The 25407-nt window shown below is 73.6% G+C and overlaps 6 protein-coding genes across 10 annotated transcripts; 1 reads left to right on the top strand and 5 right to left on the bottom strand.

The window, feature by feature from the left end:
- The first annotated feature begins 1234 nt into the window (after positions 1 to 1234).
- Positions 1235 to 3074, top strand: IL23A (interleukin 23 subunit alpha). The gene is made up of 4 exons (XM_075133956.1): positions 1235 to 1707; positions 1874 to 1972; positions 2545 to 2670; positions 2807 to 3074. The coding sequence occupies exons 1-4, from the start codon at positions 1525 to 1527 to the stop codon at positions 2951 to 2953; spliced, it is 555 nt and encodes a 184-aa protein (XP_074990057.1). The 5' UTR covers positions 1235 to 1524; the 3' UTR covers positions 2954 to 3074.
- A 63-nt stretch (positions 3075 to 3137) lies between these two features.
- Positions 3138 to 9337, bottom strand: STAT2 (signal transducer and activator of transcription 2). 2 transcript variants are annotated; one of them, XM_075133953.1, is made up of 23 exons: positions 9267 to 9337; positions 8482 to 8808; positions 8255 to 8405; positions 8085 to 8183; positions 7921 to 8013; positions 7774 to 7852; positions 7600 to 7685; positions 7374 to 7522; positions 7147 to 7305; positions 6926 to 7078; positions 6819 to 6839; positions 6637 to 6730; positions 6470 to 6526; positions 6307 to 6390; positions 6129 to 6227; positions 5680 to 5815; positions 5530 to 5579; positions 5343 to 5431; positions 5143 to 5279; positions 4865 to 5053; positions 4721 to 4778; positions 3383 to 4596; positions 3138 to 3314 (listed from the first exon to the last, which is right to left on the bottom strand). In XM_075133953.1, the coding sequence occupies exons 2-23, from the start codon at positions 8610 to 8612 to the stop codon at positions 3181 to 3183; spliced, it is 3462 nt and encodes a 1153-aa protein (XP_074990054.1). In that variant the 5' UTR covers positions 8613 to 8808; positions 9267 to 9337; the 3' UTR covers positions 3138 to 3180. The 2 variants fall into 2 exon arrangements, with proteins under 2 accessions (XP_074990054.1, XP_074990056.1); XM_075133955.1 differs by having other exon boundaries at positions 9237 to 9301.
- A 799-nt stretch (positions 9338 to 10136) lies between these two features.
- Positions 10137 to 11364, bottom strand: APOF (apolipoprotein F). Its single transcript, XM_075133962.1, has 2 exons — positions 11290 to 11364; positions 10137 to 11207 (listed from the first exon to the last, which is right to left on the bottom strand). The coding sequence occupies exon 2, from the start codon at positions 11185 to 11187 to the stop codon at positions 10222 to 10224; it is 966 nt and encodes a 321-aa protein (XP_074990063.1). The 5' UTR covers positions 11188 to 11207; positions 11290 to 11364; the 3' UTR covers positions 10137 to 10221.
- A 130-nt stretch (positions 11365 to 11494) lies between these two features.
- Positions 11495 to 18262, bottom strand: TIMELESS (timeless circadian regulator). Of its 3 annotated transcripts, none has more exons than XM_075133959.1 (30): positions 18178 to 18262; positions 17779 to 17909; positions 17558 to 17711; positions 17351 to 17465; positions 17198 to 17260; positions 16984 to 17085; positions 16716 to 16871; positions 16507 to 16640; positions 16339 to 16426; positions 16076 to 16252; positions 15786 to 16003; positions 15567 to 15670; positions 15323 to 15492; positions 15121 to 15246; positions 14898 to 15049; positions 14722 to 14819; positions 14524 to 14641; positions 14248 to 14449; positions 14015 to 14166; positions 13849 to 13934; positions 13641 to 13764; positions 13475 to 13557; positions 13262 to 13404; positions 13012 to 13177; positions 12864 to 12932; positions 12674 to 12792; positions 12445 to 12589; positions 12317 to 12356; positions 12089 to 12174; positions 11495 to 11863 (listed from the first exon to the last, which is right to left on the bottom strand). In XM_075133959.1, the coding sequence occupies exons 2-30, from the start codon at positions 17873 to 17875 to the stop codon at positions 11757 to 11759; spliced, it is 3594 nt and encodes a 1197-aa protein (XP_074990060.1). In that variant the 5' UTR covers positions 17876 to 17909; positions 18178 to 18262; the 3' UTR covers positions 11495 to 11756. The 3 variants fall into 3 exon arrangements, with proteins under 3 accessions (XP_074990060.1, XP_074990062.1, XP_074990061.1); XM_075133961.1 differs by having other exon boundaries at positions 12317 to 12353; XM_075133960.1 differs by having other exon boundaries at positions 17779 to 17906; positions 18178 to 18261.
- A 496-nt stretch (positions 18263 to 18758) lies between these two features.
- Positions 18759 to 20760, bottom strand: LOC142073834 (lens fiber major intrinsic protein). Of its 2 annotated transcripts, XM_075134058.1 has the most exons (5): positions 20401 to 20760; positions 19768 to 19932; positions 19581 to 19661; positions 19032 to 19160; positions 18759 to 18989 (listed from the first exon to the last, which is right to left on the bottom strand). In XM_075134058.1, exons 1-5 carry the CDS (start codon positions 20758 to 20760, stop codon positions 18936 to 18938), a joined length of 789 nt encoding a protein of 262 aa, XP_074990159.1. In that variant the 3' UTR covers positions 18759 to 18935. The 2 variants fall into 2 exon arrangements, with proteins under 2 accessions (XP_074990159.1, XP_074990158.1); XM_075134057.1 differs by having other exon boundaries at positions 18759 to 19160.
- Positions 20761 to 21717: 957 nt separating this feature from the next.
- LOC142073788 (uncharacterized) lies at positions 21718 to 24751 on the bottom strand. The gene is given in 7 exon segments (XM_075133963.1): positions 21718 to 22046; positions 22489 to 22569; positions 22646 to 22798; positions 22869 to 23189; positions 23783 to 23809; positions 23812 to 23919; positions 23921 to 24751. Coding segments are annotated over 7 exon segments (1716 nt in total). The 5' UTR covers positions 24737 to 24751; the 3' UTR covers positions 21718 to 21836.
- Positions 24752 to 25407: the final 656 nt, after the last annotated feature.

Below are 25407 nucleotides of genomic sequence, written 5' to 3'. Positions count from 1 at the left end.
CGCTCCGTGACTCCCCGACCCCCCCGCACCGCCCCCCAGCACCGCACAGATCCCGGGCGCTGCCTGCGGGCTGCGGCACCTGCAGCCCCGAGCCGTCCCATGGCCTCCCACGGCGTCCCACGGGGCCCACGGGTGTCACGCAGCGTCCCCGGCGTCCCACAGGGCCCACGGTGCCCCCTGGCATCCCACGGCGTCCCAGAGTGCCCCACGGGGTCTCACGGTGCCCACCAGTGTCACACAGCATCCCGTGGCCTCCCACGACATCCCACCGTGCCCACGGGCGTCACGGAGCGTCCCCTGGCACCTCATGGGATCCCAGCGTGTCCCACGGTGTCCCCTGACACCCCACGGGTTCCCAAAGTGCCCCATGCTGTCTCACGGTGCCCACTGGTGGCACGCAGCGTCCACTGGCACCCCATGGGATCCCAAAGTGTCCCCAAATGCTCCACGCTGTCCCCTGGCGTCCCACCGTGTCCACTGGTGTCCCACGGGGTCGCACGCGGTCCCACCGTGTCCCATAGTATCCCACGGGGTCCCAGCGTGTCCACTGGTGTCCCACGGGGTCCCGCAGGGTCTCCGGGGCAGCACACTGTGGCCGGACCGTGGTGCTGAGCCCCACTGGCCCCGGCCTCTCCCGGGATCCCCGCCCCGGCCTCCCCCTCCCAAACCCACGGCGGACGCGACGCCACGGGCAGGACCATGGACAGGGAGGCGAGGGACGGCAGCCCCCCTCGCCCCCCGGAGCGGGCTCGGCCCCGGGCCGGTGCCCGAGGCGCGGCCGGTGCGTTCCCGCGGGCCCGGGGAAGGCCGGGGGCAGCCCCGCCGGGGGGGAGCGGGAAGCGCCGGAGCCGCCCCGTCGGGGCCGCCGCGATTGCGGCGCCGCGGGCAGCACGGCCCGGCCCGGCGGGGACGGGGGCTACCGGAGCCTGCGGGGATCCCGCGCGGGACGCGGACCGGGGAAGCCCCTCCGGAACACCGCGGCCCCGGGGAGCCGCCAGCCGCCGCGCCGGCACCGCCCCGACTGATTTCCCGGTGCGGCCGGGGGGCAGCGGGAGACGCGGGGGGCGACACCGAGGGAACACCGGGAGCACAGCGAGGAGACACCAAGGGGACACCGGAGGGACACCGGGGAGATACCGCCGGGCTCCGGGGCGTCCCGCCCCGCCCGGGCTCCCGGTGCGCTCGGCGGGGCGGGCGGGGCGGCCCAGGTGCGCCGGGCGGGGGTCCCGGGGCGGTCGCGGTGTCTCGGTCCCGCTCGTGCCGCTGCCGCTGCGGCGTCCCCGGGCGCGGAGCCGCCAGGAACTGCCCCGGGTTTTCCTGCCCGTCCCGTCCCGTCCCGGCGCGGCGCGGGGCCGGGCGCGGCGGGGCGCATCCCGGGGACCCCGGCCCGGTATCGGTTCTGCTTTCGAGGGAGGCGGCGATTTCGCGGTAACGGGGGGCGGGTGCCACCTGCCCCGGGCATTCCCCACCTGCCGCCGCCCCATAAGAGCCCGGTGGCGGCGCCGGTGGCGGCACCGATCGGCCATGGCTCTGCTCCGCCACCTCCGCCTCTGCCTCTGCTTCTGCCTCCCGCTGCTGCTGCCGCCGCCCGCGGTCCCGGCCCCGGCCCCGGCCCCGGCACCCCGCACCGACTGGGCCGCCTGCAGGAGCCTCTCCCGGGAGCTGTCGCGGCTGGTGGCGACACTCAAGGAGCCGCACCGGGTCCTGGTGAGCGCGGGGGGCTCGGCTGAGGGGGGCCGGGGGGGCCCGGGGGTCTGCAGACGCCAGAAAGTGCAGGGCATCCCTGCAGGAGGGGTGCCCCGAGGGTGCGGGATGCCGGGGGAGATGGGGGGGTGCGGGAGACGTGGGGACCCTGCTGACCCCCCGCTGCCAGGAGGAGACACACCTGAGCGAGGAGGACCCCAAGAACTGGCCCCCCCGGATCCGCTGCAGCGACGCCTGCGACCCCTCCACGCTGGACACCAACAACACGGTACCGGGGAACGTGGGGTGGTGAGGGGCCGTGGCGGGGGGGGGCACGAGCCGGGGGGTGCTCTGGGGGATATGCCTGGCGGTCCCAGGAAGGCCCGGGGGATGTGCCCGGGGTTCCCAGGGGTGCTGGGGGTTCCCAGGGGTGCCTGGGTGTCCCAGGGATGCTGAGGGATGTGCCCAGTGGTCCCAGGGGTGCTGGGGGTTCCCAGTGGTGCCTGGGGGTCCCAAGGGACGCTGAGGTACGTGCCTGAGGGGTTCTTCAGGGGTGCTGGGGGTACCCAGGGGTGCCTGGGGGTCCCAGGGAAGCTGAGGGATGTGCCCGGAGTTCCCAGGGGTGCCCAGGGGTCCCAGGGCGCTGGGGGATGTGTGTGGGGGACCCAGGGATGCTGAGGGATGTGCCCAGGGGTCCTAGGGGCGCTGGAAGTTCGCAGTGGTGCCTGGTGGTCCCAAGGGATGCTGAGGGATGTGCCTGGGTTTCCTCAGGGGTACTGGGAGTACACAGGGGCGCCTGGGGGACCCAGGGTGCTGGGGGATGTGCTTGGGGACCCCCAGCTCACGCCCTGCTCCCCGCAGCGCTGCCTGCAGCGCATCCTGCAGGGGCTGCAGCACTACCGGGACCTGCTGGGCTCCGACATCTTCGTCGCCCGCCGCCTGCCCCGGCTGGAGGCCGCGCTGGACCAGCTGCTGGGCCTCGTCCAGGTGAGGGGCCGGGGAGCCAGGGGGGCCGGGAGGGGGGGGGGTGAGGGGCCCCGGGGGGCCCTGTTCCCCCCGCAGTCGGGGAAGCGGGTGCCCGTCAGCCACGGCCTCGGGCCCCCTAACCCCGCTTTCCCCACAGCAGGAGCACGGCCGCCCCCCCCGGCACCCCATGGCCCCCAGCGAGGCCTGGGCCCACCCGCTGCTGCAGCGCCTGGCGCTCCAGCGGCTCCAGTCCTTCACCGCCATCATGAGCCGCGTCTTCACCCACAGCGCCAGCCCCCACTGAGGCCGGCCCAGCCACGGCCCCCCCGACTATTTATTCCCCTCCGCCCCGAGGGGCTATTTATGTGCGATGCTCCCTATTTATCTCGGGTATTTATGGATTTCTAATAAAGGTCTGAAGGAGATGAGCGGCTCCCCGTTTACGGCGTGACCCGGTCTGCCCGCAGGCAGTGCAGGCAGCACAGGCAGCTGGGGCGGGAAGAGGTTTATTTACAGGAGGGCTGGAGGGAGTCACTGGAAGTCGTTGGCGTCGATGTGGAGCGGGGGGAAGTCGGCGGCGGCGAAGAGGGAGTTGATGGTGGGCAGGGCGGCGTCCTCAGGCTGCGGCAGGAATGGGTCACGGGGGTCCAAGAGTGCGTCGCTGCCTGTGGGTCGGGGAGAGGTCAGTGCTGTGGGGACCCCCTTGTCCCCCTCCCCTGGCCCCGACACTCACCCGCCAGCCCGGGGCCCAGCCCCTCCAGCCTCCCGTCCATGGCCTCCAGCACGTTGGGCATCAGCTCCGTCGCCTCCAGCATCTCCAGCGTCCCCGAGCCCGGCTCCTGCCCCTCCACCAGCGACTGCAGGAGCTCCTGCACGTCTGGGCTCCCGGGCAGCAGCTCCAGGTCCCTCAGCTCCGGTGGCAGCATCCCCTGCCCCTCAGGGACCAGCAGCAGCTCCACAGCCCCCGGCACTGGTGGCAGCAGCCCCGTGTCCCCAGCTCCCACTTGCTGCAGCATCCCCGTGTCCCTGGCCACTGGCTGCAGCGTTCCCAGCTCCTCAGGCAGCACCTGCAGTGTCCCCAAGCCCGCTGGTCCCATCTGCAGCGTCCCCTGGCCCTCGGGGACCAGCTGCAACACCAGCTGCGGCTCCACGGCCCCAGGTCCCACTTGCTGTGTCCCCTGGTCCTTGGGTCCCATGTGCTGCAGCACCCCCAGCCCCCTGGGCAGCACCTGCAGCGTCCCCACACCCCCTGGTCCCACCTGCAGCGTCCCCTGGCCCTCGGGGACCAGCTGCAGCACCAGCTGTCGTTCCAGGTCCCCAATCCCTGGCTGCAGCATCTCCGAGACCCCCGATCCCACCTGCAGCGTCCGCGGTGGCTCCAGCCCTTGGGGCCCTGGCTGCAGCGTCCCTGAGCCCCCAGGCTGCAGCGTCCCGGGGCTCGTGGCCATCACCTGCAGCGTCCCTGGGCTCGAGGGCTGCAGCATCGCTGGGCTCCCGGACTGCAGCGTCCCCGGGCTCCCGGCCATCACCTGCAGCATCCCCAGGTTCCCAGAGGTGACCTGCAGCGTCCCCGAGCCCCCGGGCTGCAGCGTCCCCGAGCCCTTGGGCTGCAGCGTCCCCGAGCCCCCGGGCTGCAGCGTCCCCGAGCCCCCGGGCTGCAGCGGCCCCGAGCCCCCGGTCTGCAGCGGCCCCGAGCCCCCGGGCTGCAGCGGCCCCGAGCCCTTGGGCTGCAGCGTCCCCGAGCCCCCGGGCTGCAGCGGCCCCGAGCCCTTGGGCTGCAGCGTCCCTGAGCCCCCGGGCTGCAGCGTCCCCGAGCCCCCGGGCTGCAGCGGTGCTATGTCACCAGGCTGCTGTGTCCCCAGGCCACCAGGCTGCAGCTGCAGAGTCTCCAGGTTTTCTGTGGCAGCCACCAACTCCTCTTCCGTCTGCCATGACTCATTTGCCTGCCTGCAGGGAGAGACAGCGGGTCAGAGTCAGGGTCAGGGTCAGGGTCAGGGGACATGAGGCTGCAGGCAAGAGGGTCCCCCTTCCCACGGGGCCACAGAGGGACCGAGGCGTCCCCCTGCCTCACCTGGAGGACACGCGGATGAGGCGCCGGTTCAGGTATTTCTTCTGCTCCGTCAGGTTCCCTGGGGACAGAGAGGAGAGGTCCGAGGGGGCGGTGGGCGCTTCCCCCGCACCGCGCCACGCCGCGCCGCGCCGCGCCGTGCCGCACCCTCCTGCCGCTGGCTGTAGTAGGGCCCGAAGGCCTCGTCGCGGGCGGTGTCGGGGTACAGGAACTGGAGGGGGTTCTCGGGGATGTTCTCCTCCACCAGCAGCTGGTAGTCGCGGATGATGTCGGGCAGCGCCAGGGATGCCAGCTCGGACGCGGTGTAGGGAACCACCGCCCGGAAAGCAGGGGGTCCTGCGGGGTGGGGGCAGCCGGAGTCAGCGCCCATGGCAGGCCTGAGGCCAGGGTGAGGGGCTGCACCCCGGGGCGGGGGGCGCGCTTACCGCTCTTGGGGTGCTCCACCCAGGTGCAGGTGACCCCCCCCAGGGTGTTCTCGCTGAACCGGATCAGGAACGTCCCCGTCCGCTTCCCCTTCAGCAGCTTCTTCTCTTGCTTCCGGCTCACGAAGCCCAGGATGAGCCTGGGGGAGGCACCGTCAGCCCCTGCAGCCCCCGGCCCCCCGGCCCCCCAGCCCCGCTCCTACCCGTCCTTCCAGAGCTGCTTGAGGTGCTCCTGGAGCAGCCCCAGGATCCCGTCCAGCCAGGCCCAGAAGGAGAAGCCGGAGGCACCTTCCTGTAGGACAGGGGGGGTGAGCGGGGACGGGGGGCAGGGGGCCATGGGGGGGCGGGGGGACAGAGGGACGGGGCCACAGGGGAACGGGCACCGGTCACCTTGGAGAACTTGGGCCAGGCCAGGGTGCTCTCCGGAGACGGCTTCGAGCCTTGGAGGTAAGAGCAGGGTGAGGGGGGCGGCACGGCCCCCGTCCTGGCCCCGGGGGGCTCGGCGGGGAGGGGGGGCTTGGGGCTGGCACCCATCCTTACCAAAGAGCTTCTCGGCCAGCATGAGGAGGTGCTCCCTGCTCAGGCCCCGCTCGGCCACGCTCTCGAACTGCCAGCTCAGCACCTCGGCCAGCTGGGGCCAGGGCGCCGGGGGCGGCGCGGAGAAGAACTGTTGCTTCTGCAGGAGACGGGGTGAGCAGGGCCGGGGGCGCGCGGCAGGGGACGGGGACCGGGGCAGGGGAGAAGGGGACATGCACCGGGGCAGGGGACGGGGATGCGACAGGGACCAGGATGGGGCAGGGACTGGGGACAGGAGAAGGGACAGGGCACGGGGGAGGACGAGGGACAGGGACCAGGAACCTGGGACAGGACACAGGGATGGAGACCGGGCGAGGAGCAGGGATGGGGATGGGACACCAGGACCAGGGCAGGGGGGCAGCAGGGCCGGGGGCAGTGGGGTCGGTGCAGGGCTGGGGAGGGGTCCCGCTTGCCTTAGGGTTGCTGCTGAGCATGTTGAACCAGAGGATGGAGGCCCAGGCGCTGGAGAGCTGGTTGTTGTTGGAGATGATGACGAAGGGCAGCGTGGAGGTCTGCGGGGGGAGCGGGGGTCAGGCCGGCAGCCCCCAGCCCCTCCAGCCTCCCCTAGCCCCCCCGGCCCCCAGCGCTCACCTCCAGCTCCAGCTTCAGCCCGCAGTAGGCGTACGCCAGCGTGAAGGTGATGAGGTGCAGCTCCTCCGTCACGACCAGGGGACCCTGTGCAGAGGCGGCATCATGGGGCACCGTGGGGCACAGGCTGCCCCCGCACCCCCCCGGCCCCCAGCCCCGCACCCACCTCGCTGGCACCTTTGCTGCCCTTGCCCGACCTGCTGTCCTTCTGCTCCTTCAGCATCTGCGGGGCAGGGGAGAGTCAGCCCGGGCCGGGGGCCGGGGCTGGGCCAGGGTCCTCGCCCCGCTCCCCTGCCCCGTGGAGGACCCAGGGGTCCGGGCAGGGGCCCCTACGAGGTACTGGAAGTCGCAGACCAGCTCGTCCTGGGGACTGTCCCCTGCCAGGAGGGTTTTGCTGCTCGACGTCAGGATGTTGAACTTGCGAAACCTGCGGGGCAGAGAGAGGCCGCGGGTGGGGGGCCGGGACCCCCAGGGGGGCACAGCTCTGCCCGCTGCGGCCGGCGCTCGGCTCTCACCCTTTTATCTTGGGGGGATCCCTGCAAGAGACAACAGGGCGTCAGTGGGGAGCGGGGCCCCGGGATGCCCATGGCCAGGCAGGTGGCCCCACCCCGGGGGTCCCGACCTGTCGATGTAGATCTTGGCCTCCATGTCGTGGTTGCAGTCGTGGAGGCGGATGAGCAGGCGGGCGCGGGCCGAGAACTTGCTGGCCGTGCGCAGCACCAGCGGGCGCTTGCAGGCGTTGGGCATGCTGGGCTGCTGCTCCACCACGAAGGCGCTGGGGGCACCGGGAGGGTCAGGGCTGCCCCGGCCCTGGCCCCCCCAGACCCCCTGTGCCACCCCCACCTCTGCAGCAGGTAGGTGAGCTGCTCCTGCAGCCGCTGCTCCAGGAGGGGGGTCTCTGCCTTCAGCGGGTCCCTCTCGTAGGTCACCTTCTGCCGCAGGTTCCCCAGCGCCCGCAGCAGCTGCAGCAGCTGGAAGAGCCCCTGGCCCAGCTCCGTGAACCTGCGGGTGCCGCGGGGCTCAGCGGGGGCCGCCCACGACCCCCCTGTCGCCCCCCGTCCCAGCCCTACCAGGTCTCCAGCGGGTGCAGGCAGGTGTCGGCGGGGGCCCCCAGGCAGGCGCGCTGCTGCCGCTCCCGCCAGGCCCCCAGCTCCTGCTGCAGGAAATCCTGCAGGGTCTCGCTGCGCCCCAGAAGCTGCTGCATCTGAGCCAGCACCTCCTGGGGGGAGACACACGCCTGAGCGGGGGGCATGGGGCGGCCATGGCCCCCCTGGCCCAGCCCCGGCCCCCTCTCACCCGCCGCTGCCGGTCCAGGATCTGCAGCTTGGCCTGGAGGGCTTTGAGCTGCTGGGTGTACTGGGGGTCGCTGCTCCTGTCCTCGCCTGCGGGCAGGGGGTGAGGGGGGTCAGGGGGGGCGCAGGGCAGTGTGGCCCCGCGTCTACCCCCGGGGCGGGCAGGATTGGGCCTTACCCGGCAGGCAGTGCACCTTGAAGCAGAAGTCAAAGGCGTCCTGCAGGTCCTCCAGGTGCCGGAAGGCGCGTTCGGCCTCCTGGGGGCAGAGGGGGGTGAGGGGCTGGGCAGCCCCTGGGGGCCTGGGAGGGCTGGGGGGGCCGTTACCTGCAGGGCTGTGTGGAACTCAGCCAGGCGCCGCTGGATCTGCTGCTCCCGGTTGCTCCCCGGGGGTGCGCTGGGTGCCGGGGCAGACCCCCCCTGCAGAGACATGGGGCGTCGGGCAGTGGCTGGCAGGGTCTTGCAGGGCAGTGGAGGGGGCCCTGCCCTACCTGCCCCCCCGCCTGCCCCAGGCGCAGGATCCGCCGCTCCTCCTGCAGCAGGTTGGCCACCAGGTTGGCGAACTTCTCCGGGCACTCCCCGAACTCGGCCTGCAGAGGGACCGGGGGTCATGCGGGGCACAGAGACCCCCGGCCCCCCCCACCCCGGTCCTGCCGCCCACCTGGAGGTCGCGGCGGGCCTTGCGCAGGTTGTGCTTCAGCATGAAGTCCTCGTCGCCCAGCCCCGGGCTGCCCAGGTGCTCGCCCAGCAGCGCCAGCAAGGAGTGGAAGAGCATCCGGGCGTGGGAAGAGAGCGGCTCGGCCGCCTGGCGCCTGCGGCACCCTGGGCTCAGCAGCAGCCCGGCGCGCACCAGCCGGCGCGGCCCCCAGCCCCGGACCCCCCCGTTACCAGTTCTGGTCCTCGATCCAGGCGGCCAGGCACTGCCGCACCACCATGGGCAGCGCCGCCCCCGCGTACAGCTGGTGAACCTGCTCCAGGTAGGTGTTGGCCAAACTCTGCACCTCCTGCCACTGCGCCATGCTGGGGGGCAGGGAGCGTCAGGGCGGCCCCACCGACCCCCCGGCCACAACACGACCGGAGGATACGAAACCCGCGCCCGCGCGCCCCGCCGGCACCCCTGCACCCCACCTGCCCACCTGCAGCACGGTGGTCCCGCGGGTGCCTCTGCTCCGGTCGGGCTGGGCTGCGGGGGCGCAGCGGGCTGGCAGCCCCGTCCTGGGGCCGGAGGAAAGGGTGAGCAGCGGCAGAGGTTCCCCGCCCGGGGCCCGGGGCCCGGGGGCCGAGCTGTCCCGACGGCAGGGACCGGGGGCACAGCACCCCCCCGAGGGCCCCCTGCGCAGCACCCCAGGCCCCCTCCCTCCCCAGAGGCACCCCTAGACTGGTCCTCCCTTGCACCCCCACGGGCACTCCCCAGCAGGTTCCCTGCAGCCCAAGTGTCCCCCTGCAGGGATCCCGGGGGGTGGGTGCCCCTAAACACCCCCCGCCCCAGGGGGACACCCCCAAGGGACCCCCCGAGGGCGATCCCCGCGTGTCCCAACCGGGATCCTCTATCTGCGCCCCCCCCGGCCCCAGCAGGGCTCCCCGCCCCCAAGGCCGTGCCCTGCGGACGGACCCCCCTGCGGACGGGACCCCCCGGGACCCGCCGGGACCCCCGCCCGGTGCCGCGCTCCCACCTCGGCGCCCTCGGGGCTCCCGGCTGCCGGGTCAGGAACGCGCGGAGGCCACGCCCTCTCTCTGCTCTGCGCGGCGATTGGCGGAGCGCGGCAGCAAGACCACGCCTCCCCGGCCGGGAGACCCGGCTTCCAGCGGGGTTGCCCGCTTCCCAGAATTGACGTCAGGGGGCGGGGCCGGGGGGGCGGGGCCAGAGAGGGAACGGGAGGGAACGAAATGGCAGCGCCGGTCCGGGATGGGCCGTGGGGACAGGGACAGTCTGTGGGGACAGGGGGACAGAGCCGTGGGGACAGGGACAGGCCAGGGGGACAGAGCCATGGGGACAGAGGGACAGAGCCATGGGGACAGGGACAGGCCATGGGGACAGGGACAGGCCATGGGGACAGAGCCATGGGGACAGAGGGACAGAGCCATGGGGACAGGGACAGGCCATGGGGACAGAGGGACAGAGCCATGGGGACAGGGACAGGCCAGGGGGACGGGGGACAGAGCCATGGGGACAGGGACAGGCTATGGAGACAGGGGGTCAGAGCCATGGGGACAGAGCCATGGAGACAGGGACAGGCCATGGAGACAGGGGGACAGAGCCATAGGGACAGGGACAGGCCAGGGGGACAGAGCCATGGGGACAGGGACAGCCCGTGGGGACAGGCTATGCAGCCATTGGGATGAGGACAGGCCTTGGGGACACGGCTGGGGCCATAGGGACAGGGACAAGCCGCAGGGACAGGCCGTGGGGACAGGGCTGCGGGAGCCAGAGCCGGGCAGGCAGGGCAGGGCACGCTGGGCGGGACAGGGATGGGGACGGGCCGGCTGCCACCACGTGGCTCGGGCAAGGCCTCCCCGCGGGGCCAAGGTCCCCATGCCCCAGGGCAGGGCGGCCCCGCATCGATCCCGGTGCCGGCCCCCCCAGACAGGGACAGGGACACGGAGCCAGCCGCCGCGTGGGGCCTTTATTCAGACCATGAGGACGGGGCCGCTGTGGGCGGTGGGGGCTGGCGGGGGGTCCCCGTCTGAGGTGAAGTAGCCGATGAGCGCCCGCACCCCGGCCTTGAGCCCCGGCTGCAGCCCCAGCTGCAGCCCCAGGGCCACGGGGCCACCGGTGCCGGCGGTGAGGGCGGCCAGGCCGGCGTAGCCCAGGTCCTCGGCGACCTCCAGGGCCCGCGTGGAGGCCAGAGCCTCACAGCCGTGGAAGGCGTAGTAGAGGCTGGTGCCCAGGTTGTAGAAGGTGCTGACGCCCGGCACCCACTCCAGCACCCTGTGGGCCTCCCACTCCCCCGGCGGGTTGCAGGTGTCCTCGTCCTCCCGCCGGCGCCGGGACTGGTGCCGGGTGGCATGGCGGCACGCAGGCAGCCAGGCACGGGCCCTGGCCCCCGGGAGCACCCGGACCCCCTTGGCCAAGGGCCCCATGACCGGCACCCTGGGCGGGGTGGGGTGGGTGCCGGTCGCGGGGCCCTGGAGCCGGGCGGGTGCCGCGCAGGGCCATGCCAGGGCAGAGCCCCCCGGCCGCACCAGGCTGAGGAGGAGGGGCAGGGCCTTGGAGGCCAGGGTGCCCCGCAGCCGCGCCAGCCCCTGCAGCAGCGCCGCGGCCGTGGGGGGGCCCAGCTCCCGGGACAGCCCCAGCACCTCCGCCTCGGCCTGCGGCCCGCAGGCGGCCCCACTCAGCGCCAGGGCCATGGCGGCGCGGGCCAGGGCGCGGGGCAGCGGCGGGAGCTGGGCGAAGCCAGGCAGGGCCTCGGGGCGCAGGTCCTGGCACGAGACCCCGCGCCCCGGCAGGGCCCGCGCAGGGATGTGCTCTGCCAGCTGCGCCAGCAGCGCCCGCGCCGCAGCCCGGTCATCGGCACCCGGCCCAGGGGAGACGGGGGAGAGGGCGCTGCACCCCAGGCCAAGGAGGAGCAGGAGGAGGAGCAGAGCCTGGGGCATGGCGGCAGCTCCAGGCCGGCCTGTGGAGGCAGGAGAAGGGGCAGAGCCCCGTCAGCCCCCCACAGCCACAGCCCCCCGCGGCCCCGCAGCGCCCCGGCTCACCCGCTCGCCGACGCCGGCGTCCCCTGCCCCGTCCAGCCGCCGCGGCTGCCGCCCCTGCGGCCCCTTTATAGCCACCGCTATCAGGAGGTGTTGCGACACGCGGGGCCTGGCCCCGTCCCCCGGCGCAGGGACAGGGCAGATCCCTGGGGACAGGGCAGCTCGCACCCCCAGGGACCCACCCCGGCCCCCCAGACCCACCCACCAGGCAAGGCCAAGAGCTGCCTTTATTTATTTGGTCTCTTTCCAGATTTAAAAGGTGTTAGGGAAAAAAAACCTAAACAGCTGAGGGAAAAGAGGGAGTTTGGGGTAAAACAGGGAAACGGAGACACCAGGACAGACACCGGGGAAGGGGACAGAGGGGAGAGCCGCCGCCTGCTTTCGCAGCACCCTTAAAAACAGCTTTAAAATCTGCAGAAAACCCAGAAAACAGGCCAGGGCTCGGGCACAGGCAGGGCAGGGGGAGCCCCTCAATCCTCCTCCTCCTCCTCCACGCGGCGGATGCGCTTCCGCTTCCCCAGGGGCTGCGGGTCCTCGTCCTCCAGGGAGCCGGGGGCTGCGGGGGCCGGCCCTGTGCCTGTGGTGGAGGGAGTGGGGAGGGGGCTGAGCCCCCCCCGGCCAGGGGGGTGCGGGAAGTGGGGGTACACCCCTGCCCCCCCCACCGTCTCCCCAGCACCAGGGATGTGGCAAAGGGGCCGGGGACAGGTCAACCGGGACCAACAGCGCCCCGCGCCCAGCTCCTGGTGATGCCCAGAGCACCGCAGGGGAAGAGCCCTGCAGAGACCGGAGGGGCTGAACCCACCTGAGCTCCCCTCGTCCTCGTCCTCGCTGTCGAGCTCCCGTCGCCTCTTGGTGCCCGGCTGCAGCGGGTTGGGGACAGGCTCCTCGCTGCAACAGCGGGGACAGGGGTTGGCACTGCTCAGCCCCACGCTGGGAGAACCCAGGGGTCCGGATCCCCTCCCCAGGCAGGGAGAGGACCCCCCCAGAGTCGGGGAGAGGACCCAGCTGCGGGGCCGGTGCACGTTCTCACCTCTCTGAGTCCGATCCCAGCCCTGCCGGCAGCTGCTCTGCTGTGGGGCACGAGAAGAGGGGCTCAGGGCTGGCCCCACGGCTGGAGGACCCCAGCCCGGCCCCCGCACCCCCAGCCCGGCCCCTCACCTGGATTGGGGTCCTGGGGGCACCTGGGTGGCTCCAGCAGCCCCTGGGGGGACCTCCCGGGGTCGGGGCTGTGGTGGGCGATGGAGGCAGCCGCGTGGCGGAGCTGCTGCGGGGTGAGGGCAGCCGGGATGCGCCAGAAGGATTCCTGCGCAGAGAGGGGAGACGCTGCAGGGCCACACCGGGAGCAAGGGGACGGGGACGGGGATGGGGACAGGGACCGGGACCTCACCTGCTCGCTGGCAGGGGGCCGGAGCCCCAGCTGCCGCAGCAGGGCCCGGAAGCGCCGGTCCTCCATGGCGTCCTCGTTCTCCTCCGAGAGCGGCACCAGCGGCACGGGGTGGGAGACGCCTGGGCCGAGAGCACCATCAGCCCGGCCCTAGCCCCCACCCGGCCCCCGCTCCAGCCCCCCGCCCGCTCACCTTCCTCCTCGCGGTCCCCGGCCGTCCTCCGCAGGCAGTTCTCCAGCCACCGCAGGGGCCCGGCCAGGCCTGGGGACAGGGGAGGGTGAGACAGGGTACGGCCCCGGAGCCAAGCCCAACCGGGGGGGGCTCAGAGCCCCTCGCCCACCTTCCTGATGCAGACGATGCGCCAGGCCCTGCCCAGCCCCTTCCTCGGGCACCCAGTGCTCCTCCATGGGGCCTTCCTCTGCTTCATCCTCCTCCTCCTCCTCCTCACTGTCCCCATCCTCTGCCGAGCTGTCCTGGGCTGGCACCAGCAGGGCGCCTGCCAAACCCTGGGGGACCAGCAGTGTGTGGGTGCCCATGGGAGGGCAGCACCCGCTGGGCACAGCCCGAGCCCCCGCCCCAGCCCCCCGTACCTGCCCAGGGCTATGGCCCTTCCTCCGGCGCTTCTTGTACAGCTCCTTGCGCTCCGACACCAGCCCCAGCCCCAGCAGCTTCTCCACCACGCGAGCCCGCGACCGCCGCGCCGTCAGGTGCTTCATGATGTTCCCCAGGACGTCTGTGGGGAGGGGGGTCAGGGCGGGGGGCTAAGAGGGGCTGCTCCCCCCAGCCCGCCCGGCCCCGCTCACCCTCCGAGCCCTGGAACTCCTCGAAGAGCCGCGCCAGCTCCTCCTCCTGCTCCTGCGTCCACAGCACGAGGCGGGTGCCCTTCCTGGGGGGACGTGGCCGTCGGTCCCTGCCCCAGGGCGAGGCGGCCGCCCTGGCCCGGGGGTCCCGTGGGGGTCTCTGACCCACCTCTCCCGCGGGAAGTCCTTGGCGCTGCCGGCCAGCCCCAGCCGCACCAGCTGCTTCACCACCTGCCTGCGCGTCCGCCCGGGTGCCGGGAGATGGGCCAGGATGGCGGCGACGACGTCCTCGCCTGCGGGAGCAGGACGCTGCAGGGACGGAGTCCCCGCCGCCCCCCGGGGGTCCCGCTGCCCCCCACCCCAGGCAGCCCCGGTACCTTCCACCTCCTTGTACTTCCAGTACAGCTCCCGCAGCTCCTGCTCCTCCTGCGGGGTCCAGGGGGGGACCCGGCTCCTGCCAGCCCTGGGCAGAGGGGAGGGGAGGTGAGGGGAGGGGAGGGGAGGGGAGGGGAGGGCGGCAGCCCCCTCCCCGGCCCTACTCACCCCTCTCCCTCCCGCAGGCAGCTGTAGCCCTCGGTCATCTCGCGGACAGCCACCGGGCTCTTCCAGAAGAGCAGCTCCACGAAGGCTTTCTTGTTGGTGGCCGCCAGCGCAAAGAACTTGCCCAGGATGAACTTGGCCAACGCCACCAGCTCCTGGGGGCGGAGGGAGAGAGAATGGGGCTGGGAGACGCCGGGGGGGACGGGGGGCTCAGGGGGAGCCGGGCGCCGGCTGACCTGGTGCGCGCCGGCGGCGGGATCGCTGAGGAGGCGGTGGAAGAGGGCGAAGAGGGAGAGCTGGAAGAGCAGGGCCTCCATGCGCAGGTCGCGGGCCAGGCGGTGCAGCAGGCGGGCGGCGCAGTGGTTGGTGCGGGGGCTGTTGCGGGCGTACCCCCGCAGCAGCAGCACGAGCGCCCGGACCACGGGGGCGCAGGCGAACCTGCCCCAGCAGCCCCGGTGAGCGGGGCCGCCCCGGCAAGCGGTGCCACCCCAGACCCCCCCGTCCCCTCTCACCGTTTCAGGTAGTCGAGGAAGTTGAACTCCTTCTCTGACACCTGCACGGTCTCTTCCTCCTCTTCCTCATCCTCCTCTTCCTCGTCCTCCGGCTCCTCGGCCTCGGGGGGCACGTGCCCTGTGGTGGGACGGTGGTGAGGGCCTGGAGCGCCCCGGCCCAGAGCCCACCGCTCCCAGTGCCGCCAGCTGGGGACTCACGGGGCAGGGGAGCGAAGAGGATCTCCCGCAGCAGCCGGGTCTCCTCGGGCGGCCCCGCGTCAGGGGGCCCGAACACGTCCCCTTCGGGCCAGACGTCCCTGGGGAGAGGGGGACAGGCTGGCACCGCGTCCCCACGCCCCTGCCTGGGTGCGGGATGGGAACTGCGGTGCCGGCACCTGGCGGAGCGCAGCAGCCGCAGGGCCTGGGGGGCCCGGGCGTCCCGCAGGCACCCCTGGATCCGCAGCAGAGCCTCTGCGCGCTGCTCCTCCACCGGCGTCTCCGAGGCGGCGTCGAAGGGCACCACATCCTCAGGGAGCGGCACCTCGCCCTGGGGCAGGACACTGTCACCCCACGCCAAGACACCCGGTGCCCCCCGCGGGGCCAGGTCCTCCCCACTACCTGCAGGCAGGCCTGGAGCTGTGGGCCCAATCCTGCCCAGAGCTCCTCCAGCTCCGCAGTGCTGGGCGGTTGCGGGGTGAGGGCTGCGGGCGCCCGCGGCTTCTTCTTCCTCCGCACACGCTTGCTCTGTGGGGCGAGGACGGGGTCAGGAGGGGCTGCCCAGCCCCCCAGGGACCCTCCCGGCGGGGCAGCCGCATCCCACCTGCACCACGAGGCCGGCACGGCCCTGGCAGAAGCGCTCCAGCATGCGGAGGAAGAGGTGGGCCGTCTCCACCAGGTCCCGCAAGAAGCTGCGCGGCTGCTTGGTCTCGTCGAACTTGCGGAAGAGGGCGAGGAAGAGCTCCCGGTACTCCATCAGGTAGAAGATGTTGCCTGGGGAGGAGGGGGTCGGCCGATGACGAGGTCAGACCCCCCCCAGGTACGGGCGGAGGGACAGACGGACTCACTCTTGATGACCTGGCTGCTGTCCCGCACCGCCTGCTCGGGGGACCGGTCCATCTCCTGCACCGTCCGCAGCAGCTCCTGGTACGCCTTCAGGGCCAGGTGCATCCTGGGGACAGGCAGCCTCAGGGCAGAGCCCCGCACCTGGGGGGTCCCAGGCACCCTGGGGGGTCCCAGGCACCGGGGGGGGGTCCCAGGCACCGGGGGGGGGTCCCGGCCCCCACCTGCGGGCCCAGGTTGCTGCCTCCTTCTTGTCCATCAGCGCCATCTCGTAGTAGGTGGTGAGGTTCTGCTCGATGAAGTGGAAGGCGCGGACGCCCACCGTCTCCGACACCAGCTCGGGGCGGAAGCCCCGGCGGCGGTTGAAGGCCATGAAGAAGGCGGTGGCCCACAGGTAGTAGGTCTCGTCGTGCTGCTGCGCCTTCTCCCGCACCAGCTGGTCCTGGGGGCAGCGGGGGGGCTCAGCGGGGGTCCCACAGCCCGAGGAGGGGGTCACAGCCCCCCAGCCCCTCACCTTGACCAGCAGCATCAGGCGGTTGTAGCAGCCCTCCAGGAAGTCCTGGCAGAAGCGGTGCAGGAAGAGCCGGACGTTGCGGGCCGAGCGGCGGGGGGGCTCAGCCTCGGGGGCGGCCTGGCGCCGCCGCGGCACCCGCCGCGTCTCCTTGCCCAGGTCGTGGCTGTAGCTTTTCAGCTGCAGGGGACAAACATGGAGCAGCCGGACTCGTGCCCCCATGTCATCCCTGTAGCCCCCCACCACACTCCCGTCCCCGCGCTCACGTTGTGCAGCCCCTTGTGGAAGACGACGTCCCGGTCCCCGATCGCCTTCAGGCCCTGCAGGACGTAGGAGCCACCGAAGCGGGAGTGCCTGGGGCAGGGGGACACGGGCTGAGCGATGCCAGCCGTGCCACGGGGGTCCCGGCCCCGCCACGGGGGTCCCCCCCTCACCTGGACGGGCGCTGCAGTGCTCGAGCCCTCCTCTCTGCCAGCTCCCGCTGCCGCAGGGTCTCCAGCTCCCGCGTGTCCTCCCCGTGCTCGGCAGCCGCCTGCCCCTGCCCCAGTGCCGCCAGCTCCTCCGGGCTCTGCGGGCAGCGCCGTCAGCGCTGTGGGCGTCTCCGGGGGTGTCCCCGGCCCCACTGCCCCCCGCCCCGGCTCACCTGGTCGCGGAACATGAGGGAGATGATCTCCAGGACGTGCAGGGCCCATTGCTGCTCCGCCTGGGCGCTGGCCAGGAACTTGAGCAGGTCGTCCATCCCGGTGATGTGCAGCGCCCACAGCACCCGGTCGTGCACACTGGCATCACCATCCACGCCCTGGGGGGATGGCGGGCCAGGGGGGGCTCAGCAGGCAGAGCGTCAGGGTCCCCGGGGAGCCACCACGGCCCCAGACATGCTGGGTACCTGGGGAAGGGCCCCGTCCCAGTACCTGCTCCTCCGTGGGGTCTGGGGGGACGTGCAGCACGTTGCGCACCAGCAGCAAGATCCTCTCGATCAGCAGCGTGTCCTCCTCCTGCCGCTGCTCCCAGTCCTGGGGCGATGGAGCCGTGAGGGCTCCCCGCGGCACCCATGGGGACCCCAGCCCCGCTCAGCAGGGCCGGACGCCGCAGTCCCCGGGAGCTGCGCAGGGACACAGGACTCACCAGCTGCAGCAGGTCGTAGAGCTTCTCGCTGAGCACCCCAAAAACTTTCTCACTGGCGAAAGCCTGTAGAAAGCCCTATGTGAGTCTGGGGGGGCCCAGGCAGAGCCCCCCACCCAGGGGCCGAGCCAGGGGCACCTTCGCAGGCACACTCACCTCTTTGTAGGCCTGGAGGTAGGACAGGACCTGGAGAAAGTGGTGCCGGGAGGTGGCATCCAGCGGCACTTTGCCAAAGCAGAGCAGGGCCGGCTGCGTCAGGTTCACCATCAGCCTGCGAGTGGGCAGGGGGGGACGCGTGGAACCGGCGCTTCGTGGGGAGCCCCCCGGGGCCACCCCTGGCCCCCGTCCTGCCCCCCCCGGTACCTGATGACAGCATCGAAGAGCACCTTGTCCTGCGGGTACTGGACCAGGATGGGCAGGAGGTCGTTCTGCAGGATCTGGGCTGCCCCCAGCTGCTGCCGGATGTCCCGGGTCTCGTCCTCATGGCGCAGGTACCGGATCAGGTCCTTGACGCTCTCTGGGAGGGACGGGGCCGTGAGCCCCCGCCGCCCCCGGCCCCTGCCACCCCCCGCCGCCCCACCTACCCAGGCAGTCGGGCTCCCGGTGGTAGACGTCCCCTTCCAGGTAGCCCAGGGCGCTGCAGGTGGCCAGCAGCTCGCAGTTCATCATGTACCAGTCCATGCAGCGCGGCGGGGCGCTGGGGACCGGGGGCCTTCTGCGAGACGGCCGTCAGCGCCACCGCCGGGAGCCCCCCCCGCGTTCTGGGGTTCCCCTGGGCCCCCCACCGCCGGTACTCGGGCACCGGCCAGCCTCAGGCATCCCCCACCCCTTACCGGGGCACCAGCCGGCCCCAGCCCCCCTCCACACCGGAGCAACGGCCGGCCCGGCCGCTCCGCCACCCCCCGGCTCCCCGGGCACCGGCCCGGCCCGGCCCGGTACCCCCGGTACCGGAGCACCCGCCGGCCCCGGCCCCCCGCGCTCACCGCCTGCCCCGTCTCCGCCGCCCTCGCGGCCGAACGCCCCGGGAACCGGCGCGGGGGCGGTGTTACACAACCGCCCCAGTTCCCGCGGCGAGAGGCCCCGCCCCGCCCGCGGGGCTTCAAGCGGTAACTCCTACCCGAGAGGACCCGGTGGGCCCCTGACCCCCCGCCCTTGTCTCCCCGCCCCGCCGCCCACCACGGGCACGGACCGGTGGCGCGAAGCCCCGCAGCCCTCTCCCCTCGGGCACGGCACCTGCACCGCCCCTCTCCCCCCACCGCGGTGCTGCGGGGACTCCCCCCGCGGATCGTCCTGCGGGGAGGGGGTGCGCATGCGCAGCATTGCCCTTTTAAGTGCTGCGCCGGCTGGGGCGCAGCCCCTCCCCCGGGGCGGGCAGGGCGGGGCCTCCCCTCCGGGCGCGGGAACGGGCGGCTGCGGGGGGCGCCTCCCGTCAGCCCCCGCGCGGTTGCCGTGGCGACGCGGGCCCGGCCCGGCCTCGGGGCTCCGGTTCCCCCGGTCCCCCCCGTCCCCCCCGGCGTCCCGCCCCCCCCGGTCCCGGGCACGGCCGCGAGCGGTTACCAAAATAAAAGAGCAGGTTTAATTCACCGAACACAGAACTCCCGCCGCGGCGGGGCGGCCCCGGCCGGGCCGGGTCCCGGGTCCCGGTAGCGGGCCCCGCCGCGCCGCACACACACGCACCACACGCACCGCGGCGGCCCCGTCACAGCAAAGCAGCGGGCGGGCGCGGGGGGCCGGGCCCGGCCTACAGGCCCTGCGTCTTCAGCTCCAGCGGCTCGGCCGGCGGCTCGGGCGGCGCCTCGACGGCGGCGGCAGCGGCGGTGACGGTGACGGCGGCGACGGCGGCGGCGGGGGCCTCTCCCTTGAGGGTGGCCAGGCGCTCGGCCAGGCTGCGCGGCCGCGGGCACAGCGCGAAGTCGTACAGCACCGCGCCCAGCGCCGCGCCCAGCAGCGGGCCCGCCCAGTACACCTGCGGGGGGCGGCGTGGGCTCCGGCACCGGCACCCCCGGGCGGCCCGGGCACCCCCCGCCGCGGCCTTCGGGGGTCCGGCGTGGCCGGGGGCTCCCCCAGCCCCCGGGGGACGGCACCCACCCCCCCGTCCCGGCGGGGTCCGGCCCGGCCGCGGGGCACCCACCTCCCGGTGCAGGGGGGCAGCGTGAGCGAGGGGCGGCCGCGTCCCCCCGAGATATTGGGGGGCAGCAGGGCTGGGGGGCTCCTTGCGCCCTGGCTGCGCAGCCCCCAGCACCCTGGGGTGCTGCTGTCACCGGGGTGGCTCCGGCAGCCGTCACCCCTCGGCGGGGACACCACAGCTGGGGCAGGACCAGGACAAGCGGGGAGGGACTGGGGGGGTCTGGGGCAGGGTGGGGGGTCCCCGCGCCGCCCCACTTACCCAGTGGTTGGTGAAGTCGCGGGTGATGACGGCGGGGGCGAAGGAGCGTGCGGGGTTCATGCCGGCGCCCGTGTAGTAGATCTGCGGGGAGGACGGGGCGGTGGGGTGCCGGCTCGCTGCCCCCGCGGCACCGGACCCCCCCCAGCCCCCGGGGTCACACCAGGAGGGTCCTCGTGACCACCCTTACCCCGAAGAGGTGGCCGAGGGCGAGGGAGAAGCCGACGGGCAGCGCGGCCGAGCCCGGGCGCCCGTCGTGGCGGTCATCGAAGCTGGCCAAGACGCAGAGGACGAACTGGGCGGTCAGGAGCAGCTCCACCACCATGCCCTGGCCCGGCCCCACACCGGGGTGCAGCTGCGCGGGGAGGGGGCTCAGCACCCCACCTGCTCCCGGCCGGCAGCCAGCACCCCACAGAGCTGGTCCCCGTTCCCCCAGCACCCCAGGCCCCGCCGCACCGGCCGTCACCCCCCCACGCTCCCAAGCACCGGCTGGCCCCAATTCCCTGTTGGCCCCCTTGTCATCCCCAGCCCCACCGTACCCCAAACCCCTGCTCACCCCAAACATCTCCTGGACACCCAGCCCCCACTACTGCCCCATGCCACCCCAAAGCCTCAAGCACCTACTGAACCCCCTAAACCCCCATTAGCCCCCCAGCCCCTCAGCACCCCAAACCCCCAAGCATCTCTGAACCCCACAGCATGCCATTACAGCCCTATGGTACCCCAAACCCCAAAACACCCCCTGGAGCCCCACTCCCCCCTCTCCACCCCATGGTACCCCAACCCCTCAAGCCCCCCCCAGCCTCCCCCCGCCCCCGCTCACCGCGCTGAGACCGAGGGTGCCGCGGACGGGGGCCGGCGTCAAGCCGTAGAGCACGCCGGCCCCGGCCAGGTTGCCCAGCAGCTGGGCCAGGAGGTAGCCCAGGGCGCGGGCCAGGGAGAGCTGCGAGGCCACCAGGAAGGCCAGGGTGACGGCCGGGTTGACATGGCCCCCGCTGACGTGGCCCAGCACCTGCACCAGGGTGGCCTGGGCCAGCCCGAAGGCCAGGGCGGCCCCCAGGACGCTGGGGGGGCCCGGGGCCCAGCGCAGGGAGGCCCCCAGCCCCAGCAGGGCGTAGAGGAGGCTGCCCAGGAACTCGGCCAGGACAGCCCTCCAGAAGGAGGACGAGCGCAGCTCCCGCATGGCCTGGCCCCGCTGCCCTCCGCGGCCCCGCTCCCCTCCCCGGGGGCCGCCCGTGCCCACCTTTATAAGGCCCCCCCGGGGCCAGCCCCGGGGGTGGGATCCCACCGCTGCCACCCCCCATTAACCGCTTCGCTGCCCGGGGCGGGGGACGGGTGACATGTGGTGAGGGACCCCCCCCCAGGGCCCCCCGGGGCAGCCCTGCACCCCCAGGAGAGCGGGGAACCCCCCCAGCTGCGTCCCCCCATCCCTGGGGCTGCCTTGTCTTGGGGGGGGCTCTGACCCATAGGTGCCCTCTGTGGGGTTTGGGGGACACCACCATGCTCAGGGACTGGGGGCAGCCCTGAGACACCCCCCCCCATGTTTTGGGGGACACTTTGGGGTGACCCTGCTGGGAGCCAGCCTCTCCCAGCCCCACACAGGGGGGGCCCTGGGTGCCCCCCCGGGCCAGCCCCGCTGGGGGCTGCGGGGGCTCCCCCCGCCCCAGCCCTGTTGTCTGCGGGAGGGTTATTCAGCCCGGCTTAGCGGGCGCTAATTCCCTGGCCGGGAGGATTAGGGCCGGGCCCGGCCATTGGCGCCCGCAGAAATCTGCCGGGGCTGCAGAGGCCGCGACAAAGGGCTTTGCTGCGCTCAGCGCCCCGGCACGGGACGGGGGGTCCCGGCCCCCGCCCTCGCCGCGCGGCCGCTGGGAGCGGGCACCCGCTTGGGGGAGCTGGGGAGGGGGCACGGCCCCGAGGGGGGCATGGGGGAGGACCCTGGTGTCGGGGTGCCCCCACGCCCCAAGGGCGCAGGACAGGGGTCTTGCAGCCACCGAGACCCCCCGTCCCCCACAGCAACACTCTGCACCCAGCGCTGACCCAAAGCCACCTTTAATCCCCCCGGGGGGAGAGGGCGATCGGGGGGAGGAGGGAGCCGGAGCCATCTGTGCACAGCCCCCCCAGCCCCCCCCATCCTGCCAGGGGGGCACCGAGCCCTGGGTGCCCCATGGAGGGTGCTGGATGGGGGGGCTGGCAGGCACCCAGCGTCGGGGCCCACGTGCCACCTCCCGCGGGCTGGGTCGGAGCGGGGGGCTGGGGGGCTCAGTCCGTGCCCTGGCTCCGCTCGGCTGGGGGGGCCAGGGGGCCGCGGGCGGAGGGCGAGGAGGGGGACGGACTGGTGGTCTCCACCAGCGCCACGTCCCGGCAGGCGAGGCAGGCGCCCAGCTTCTCCCGGGAGGCGCCGGGGGCGAAGACGAACTCGTAGGAGAGCCCGGCCAGCACCGCGCCCAGCACCGGCCCCAGCCAGTACACCTGGGGGGGGAGGCGGCATCAGGGGTGCCCCGGGGGGGACACATGGCAGGGGGATGTGGGGCCAGGAGCTGCTGGGGGGCTGCTGGGCACTGCCCCTGGGATAGGGGGACTGGGGACCCCACACTAGTGATGGGGACTGACTGGAGGAGCGGTGGGGGGATCACATGTTTGGGATGGGGGGGACCAGGAGGGGCCCGTCCCAAGGATGGGGACTTGAGGGGACCCATCCTGTGATGGAGGGACCAGGAGGACCCAAACTGGGGATGCAGCCGCAGGTGACCTGTCCTAGGGGGGACAGGGGACCCATCCAAATGAAGGGAAGAGCCCGGGACCCCTGTCCTGGGGTGGGGACGGGACCAGGGGGCTCCCACGCTGCAGCCGGGGGCACCCATCCCCACATTGGGGTCGCTGTCGGGGGGGACCTGGGGTGCCAGGGACTCACCCAGTGGTTGTCCCAGATGCCGGTGACGATGGCTGGCCCCAGCGAGCGCGCCGGGTTCATGCTGCCCCCGGAGACCGGCCCCTGCGGGAGAGAGGGGTCAGGGCCAGCCGGGGCAGGGGCCAGCAGCCCTGGGGTGAGGGTGGGCAGGGGTCCCTACCGCGGCCAGGGCACCGGCGGCCACGGCGCTGCCCAGGGCCAACCCGCCCTGGGGGGCCGCCCGGGTGGCGGTGGCAAAGGCGGCCAGCGCTAGCTGGAAGGTGGCGAAGGTCTCCCAGGCCAGGGCCTGCCCCGCTGTCCCCGCCGCGCTCACCTGCCACGACAGCCCGGCCTCAGTGCCCCGCCGCCAGGATGGGGATGGGGACAGGGACAGGGACACTCACCCTGGTGACAAAGCCAGCGTCGTCCGGCAGCGCCAGGCGGGCGGCGGCGGAGGCCAGCACGGCCCCGGCACACTGGGCCAGGAGCCCGGTGGCCCCGCGCAGGGCGCCCAGCTTGCGGGTGCAGAGCAGGGCCAGGGTGAGCGCCGGGTTGGCCTGGGGCGCCCCGAGGGTGCAGGCCAGCGCCCCGGCCACCAGCCCCCCGGCCAGTGCCGGCGCCAGGGGCCCGGGGGCTGCCGAGGCGCCCAGCACCACCCCCACGAAGATGAGCGTCGCCACTGCCTCCGCCAGCACCCCCCGCCAGAAGCACCCGCTCCGCAGCTCCTGGGGGCACAGGGCGACCCGGCGTCACCCCGGGGGGTACCGCAGGGACACGGTGCCATGACGATGGGGTACCACGGTGACAGAGTGCCTTGGTGACGGGGTGTGGTGGCAATGGGGTACCTCAGTGATGGGGTGCCATGGCAACAGGATGCCTCAGCAGGCAGTACCTTGGCGATGGGGTGCCATGGTGATGCGACCCCTCAGCAACTGGGTACCGTGGTGATGGGGGCGTCTTGGCAATGGGGCACCTTGGCAACAGGGTCACCATGGCAACAGGAGCACCACGGCAATGGGGGCACCATGGCAACAGAGACGGGTGCCATGGCTACAGGGGGATACGGTCACAGAGCTGGGGGCAGGCGCCACAATAGGGCTGGGGGCCACGGTGGGGGCACACAGGGACCCCTGTGCCAGGGCTATGGGCTGGGGTGCTGGGGCTGGGTGCTGAGATGACAGACTGGGGGTGGTCCCTGTGAGTCGGGGGCTGCTCACCCACCCACCCCGGCAGGGAGGGACCCTGGGGCCATGGCTCTGGGGACGAGTGGGGGGCTGAGGGGGAAGGGGCCAGGGCAATGCAGCTCGCAGGGCCTTACCTCCCCGATGGCCATGGCGCAGCTGTGGGGCCGAGGCAAGCGCGGAGGATGCCCAGGGTGGGGGCACCTCCCACCCCCCCCGGCCCTGCCGCCCCCCCGGCACTGCCAACACCCCAGATGTGGGGAGGGAAGTCCCCACGCTTGGCACAAGGCACTCCTGGGGTGCAGGAGGGGGCTGAGGATGGGGCAGGGCCCTGGGGGGGCTGCAGGGGTCGTGGGATTGGGCTCAGAGCATCTCGGTGCCATGGCAACGAGCTGGGACACTTTGGGGTGTTGCCACGACGACCAGCGCTGCATCCCCGGGTGAGAGATGAAAGGCAGGGATGAAAGGCTGGGGGGAAGGTGCCTGCCTGCAGGAGGGGGGGCAGCCCAGTAGCCAGCCCTGCTCACACACCAGTGACGAGAGCCAGGGGCTGGGGCCGGCTGTGCCGGTCCCCAGGGGGGCAGCAGGAGGGGGCTGGGGTGGGGGATGCCCCTCTGCCCCTGCCCGCAGGGAGCCGGGCGCCCGTGTCCCTGCCAGCTCAGCAGCCCGGCCCCGCACGTGGGGTGAGTCAGCGGGGCTGGTGCCGAAGGGCCTGGCTCAGCACGGGGCACGCGGGGCCCCGGCCCTGCTGACGCCCTGCAAAGAGCCAGAACAATCCGCGCCCAGGGCTGCCACAAAGGGGCCGGGCCGGCACCGCGGGGACACGCGGGCGGACGCACGGACACGGAGCGGGGCCTCGTGGTCCCTGCGCCCCAGCAGACGGGGCCGGCTGGAGGGCGGGCGGGGGCTGAGCGGGGCTGTGGCGGCTCCCCCGGCCCCTTCGCCCCCGGGGGCACCCCTGGCACCGTCCTGGCCCCCAGCTGAGCTTGTGCCAGGCCGGGCGCAGCTGGGCCGGGCCCCTGGGTCCTCCCCCAGACTGGCCGGGGGGACCCCAGTCCTGCCCCACAGGCTCCCGCGGGACCCCGCGTCATGCCCCCACCCGACAGAACACCCCGGGGACGCTGCACCCCCCCACAGACCCTCCAGGGCCCCCCAGGTCTGCCCCTGCCCCACAGGGCCCCCAGGATCCCCCGTCCTGTCCCAGAGACCCCCCCAGGAGACCCAGGTGCTCCCAGATCCCCCCCCCCCCGACTCCCCGTCCCGCTCCCCTTTAACATCGCCCCACTGCGGGGGAGGGGGGAGAGGCGCGAGGCGCAAGATGGCGGTCCCCTGCCCGCCCTCAGCCGCGGGGCGGAGCCAGCCGGAGTCACGCGGCGGGGGAGGGAGGTGCCAAGATGGCGGCCCCGCCTGACGGGCAGGCGGCGGCGGGCGGGGCATACGGGACACGTGACTGGCGGCTCCAAAATGGCCGCGCCCATGGTGCGGGCGGCGCGGGGCGGGGCGACCTCCCCGCCGAAGGGTAATGGCGGCGGGGGCGGGGCTTCGCGGCCTTAAAGGAGCCGCGCTTAAAGAAGCCGCGCTTAAAGGGGCCGCGTGTTGCGGTCCGGGGCGGTCCGGTGCCGCGGTACTGAGGCCCCTGGGGCCGCTGCAGCCCATCCCCGGGCGGGCAGTGGCACCCCCGTGGCGCGGGGCCCTGGGCCCCTGTGCAGCCCCCAGCCCCACGGTGTGCAGCCCCCCCGCGACACCATCGCTCCCCGGGGTC

The sequence above is a fragment of the Calonectris borealis genome, chromosome 30 (assembly GCF_964195595.1).
Source record: "Calonectris borealis chromosome 30, bCalBor7.hap1.2, whole genome shotgun sequence".
NCBI classification, from domain to species: Eukaryota; Metazoa; Chordata; class Aves; order Procellariiformes; family Procellariidae; genus Calonectris; species Calonectris borealis.
Note: the sequence above shows the minus strand (reverse complement) of the source record. Positions and strands in the feature narration are given on the sequence as shown.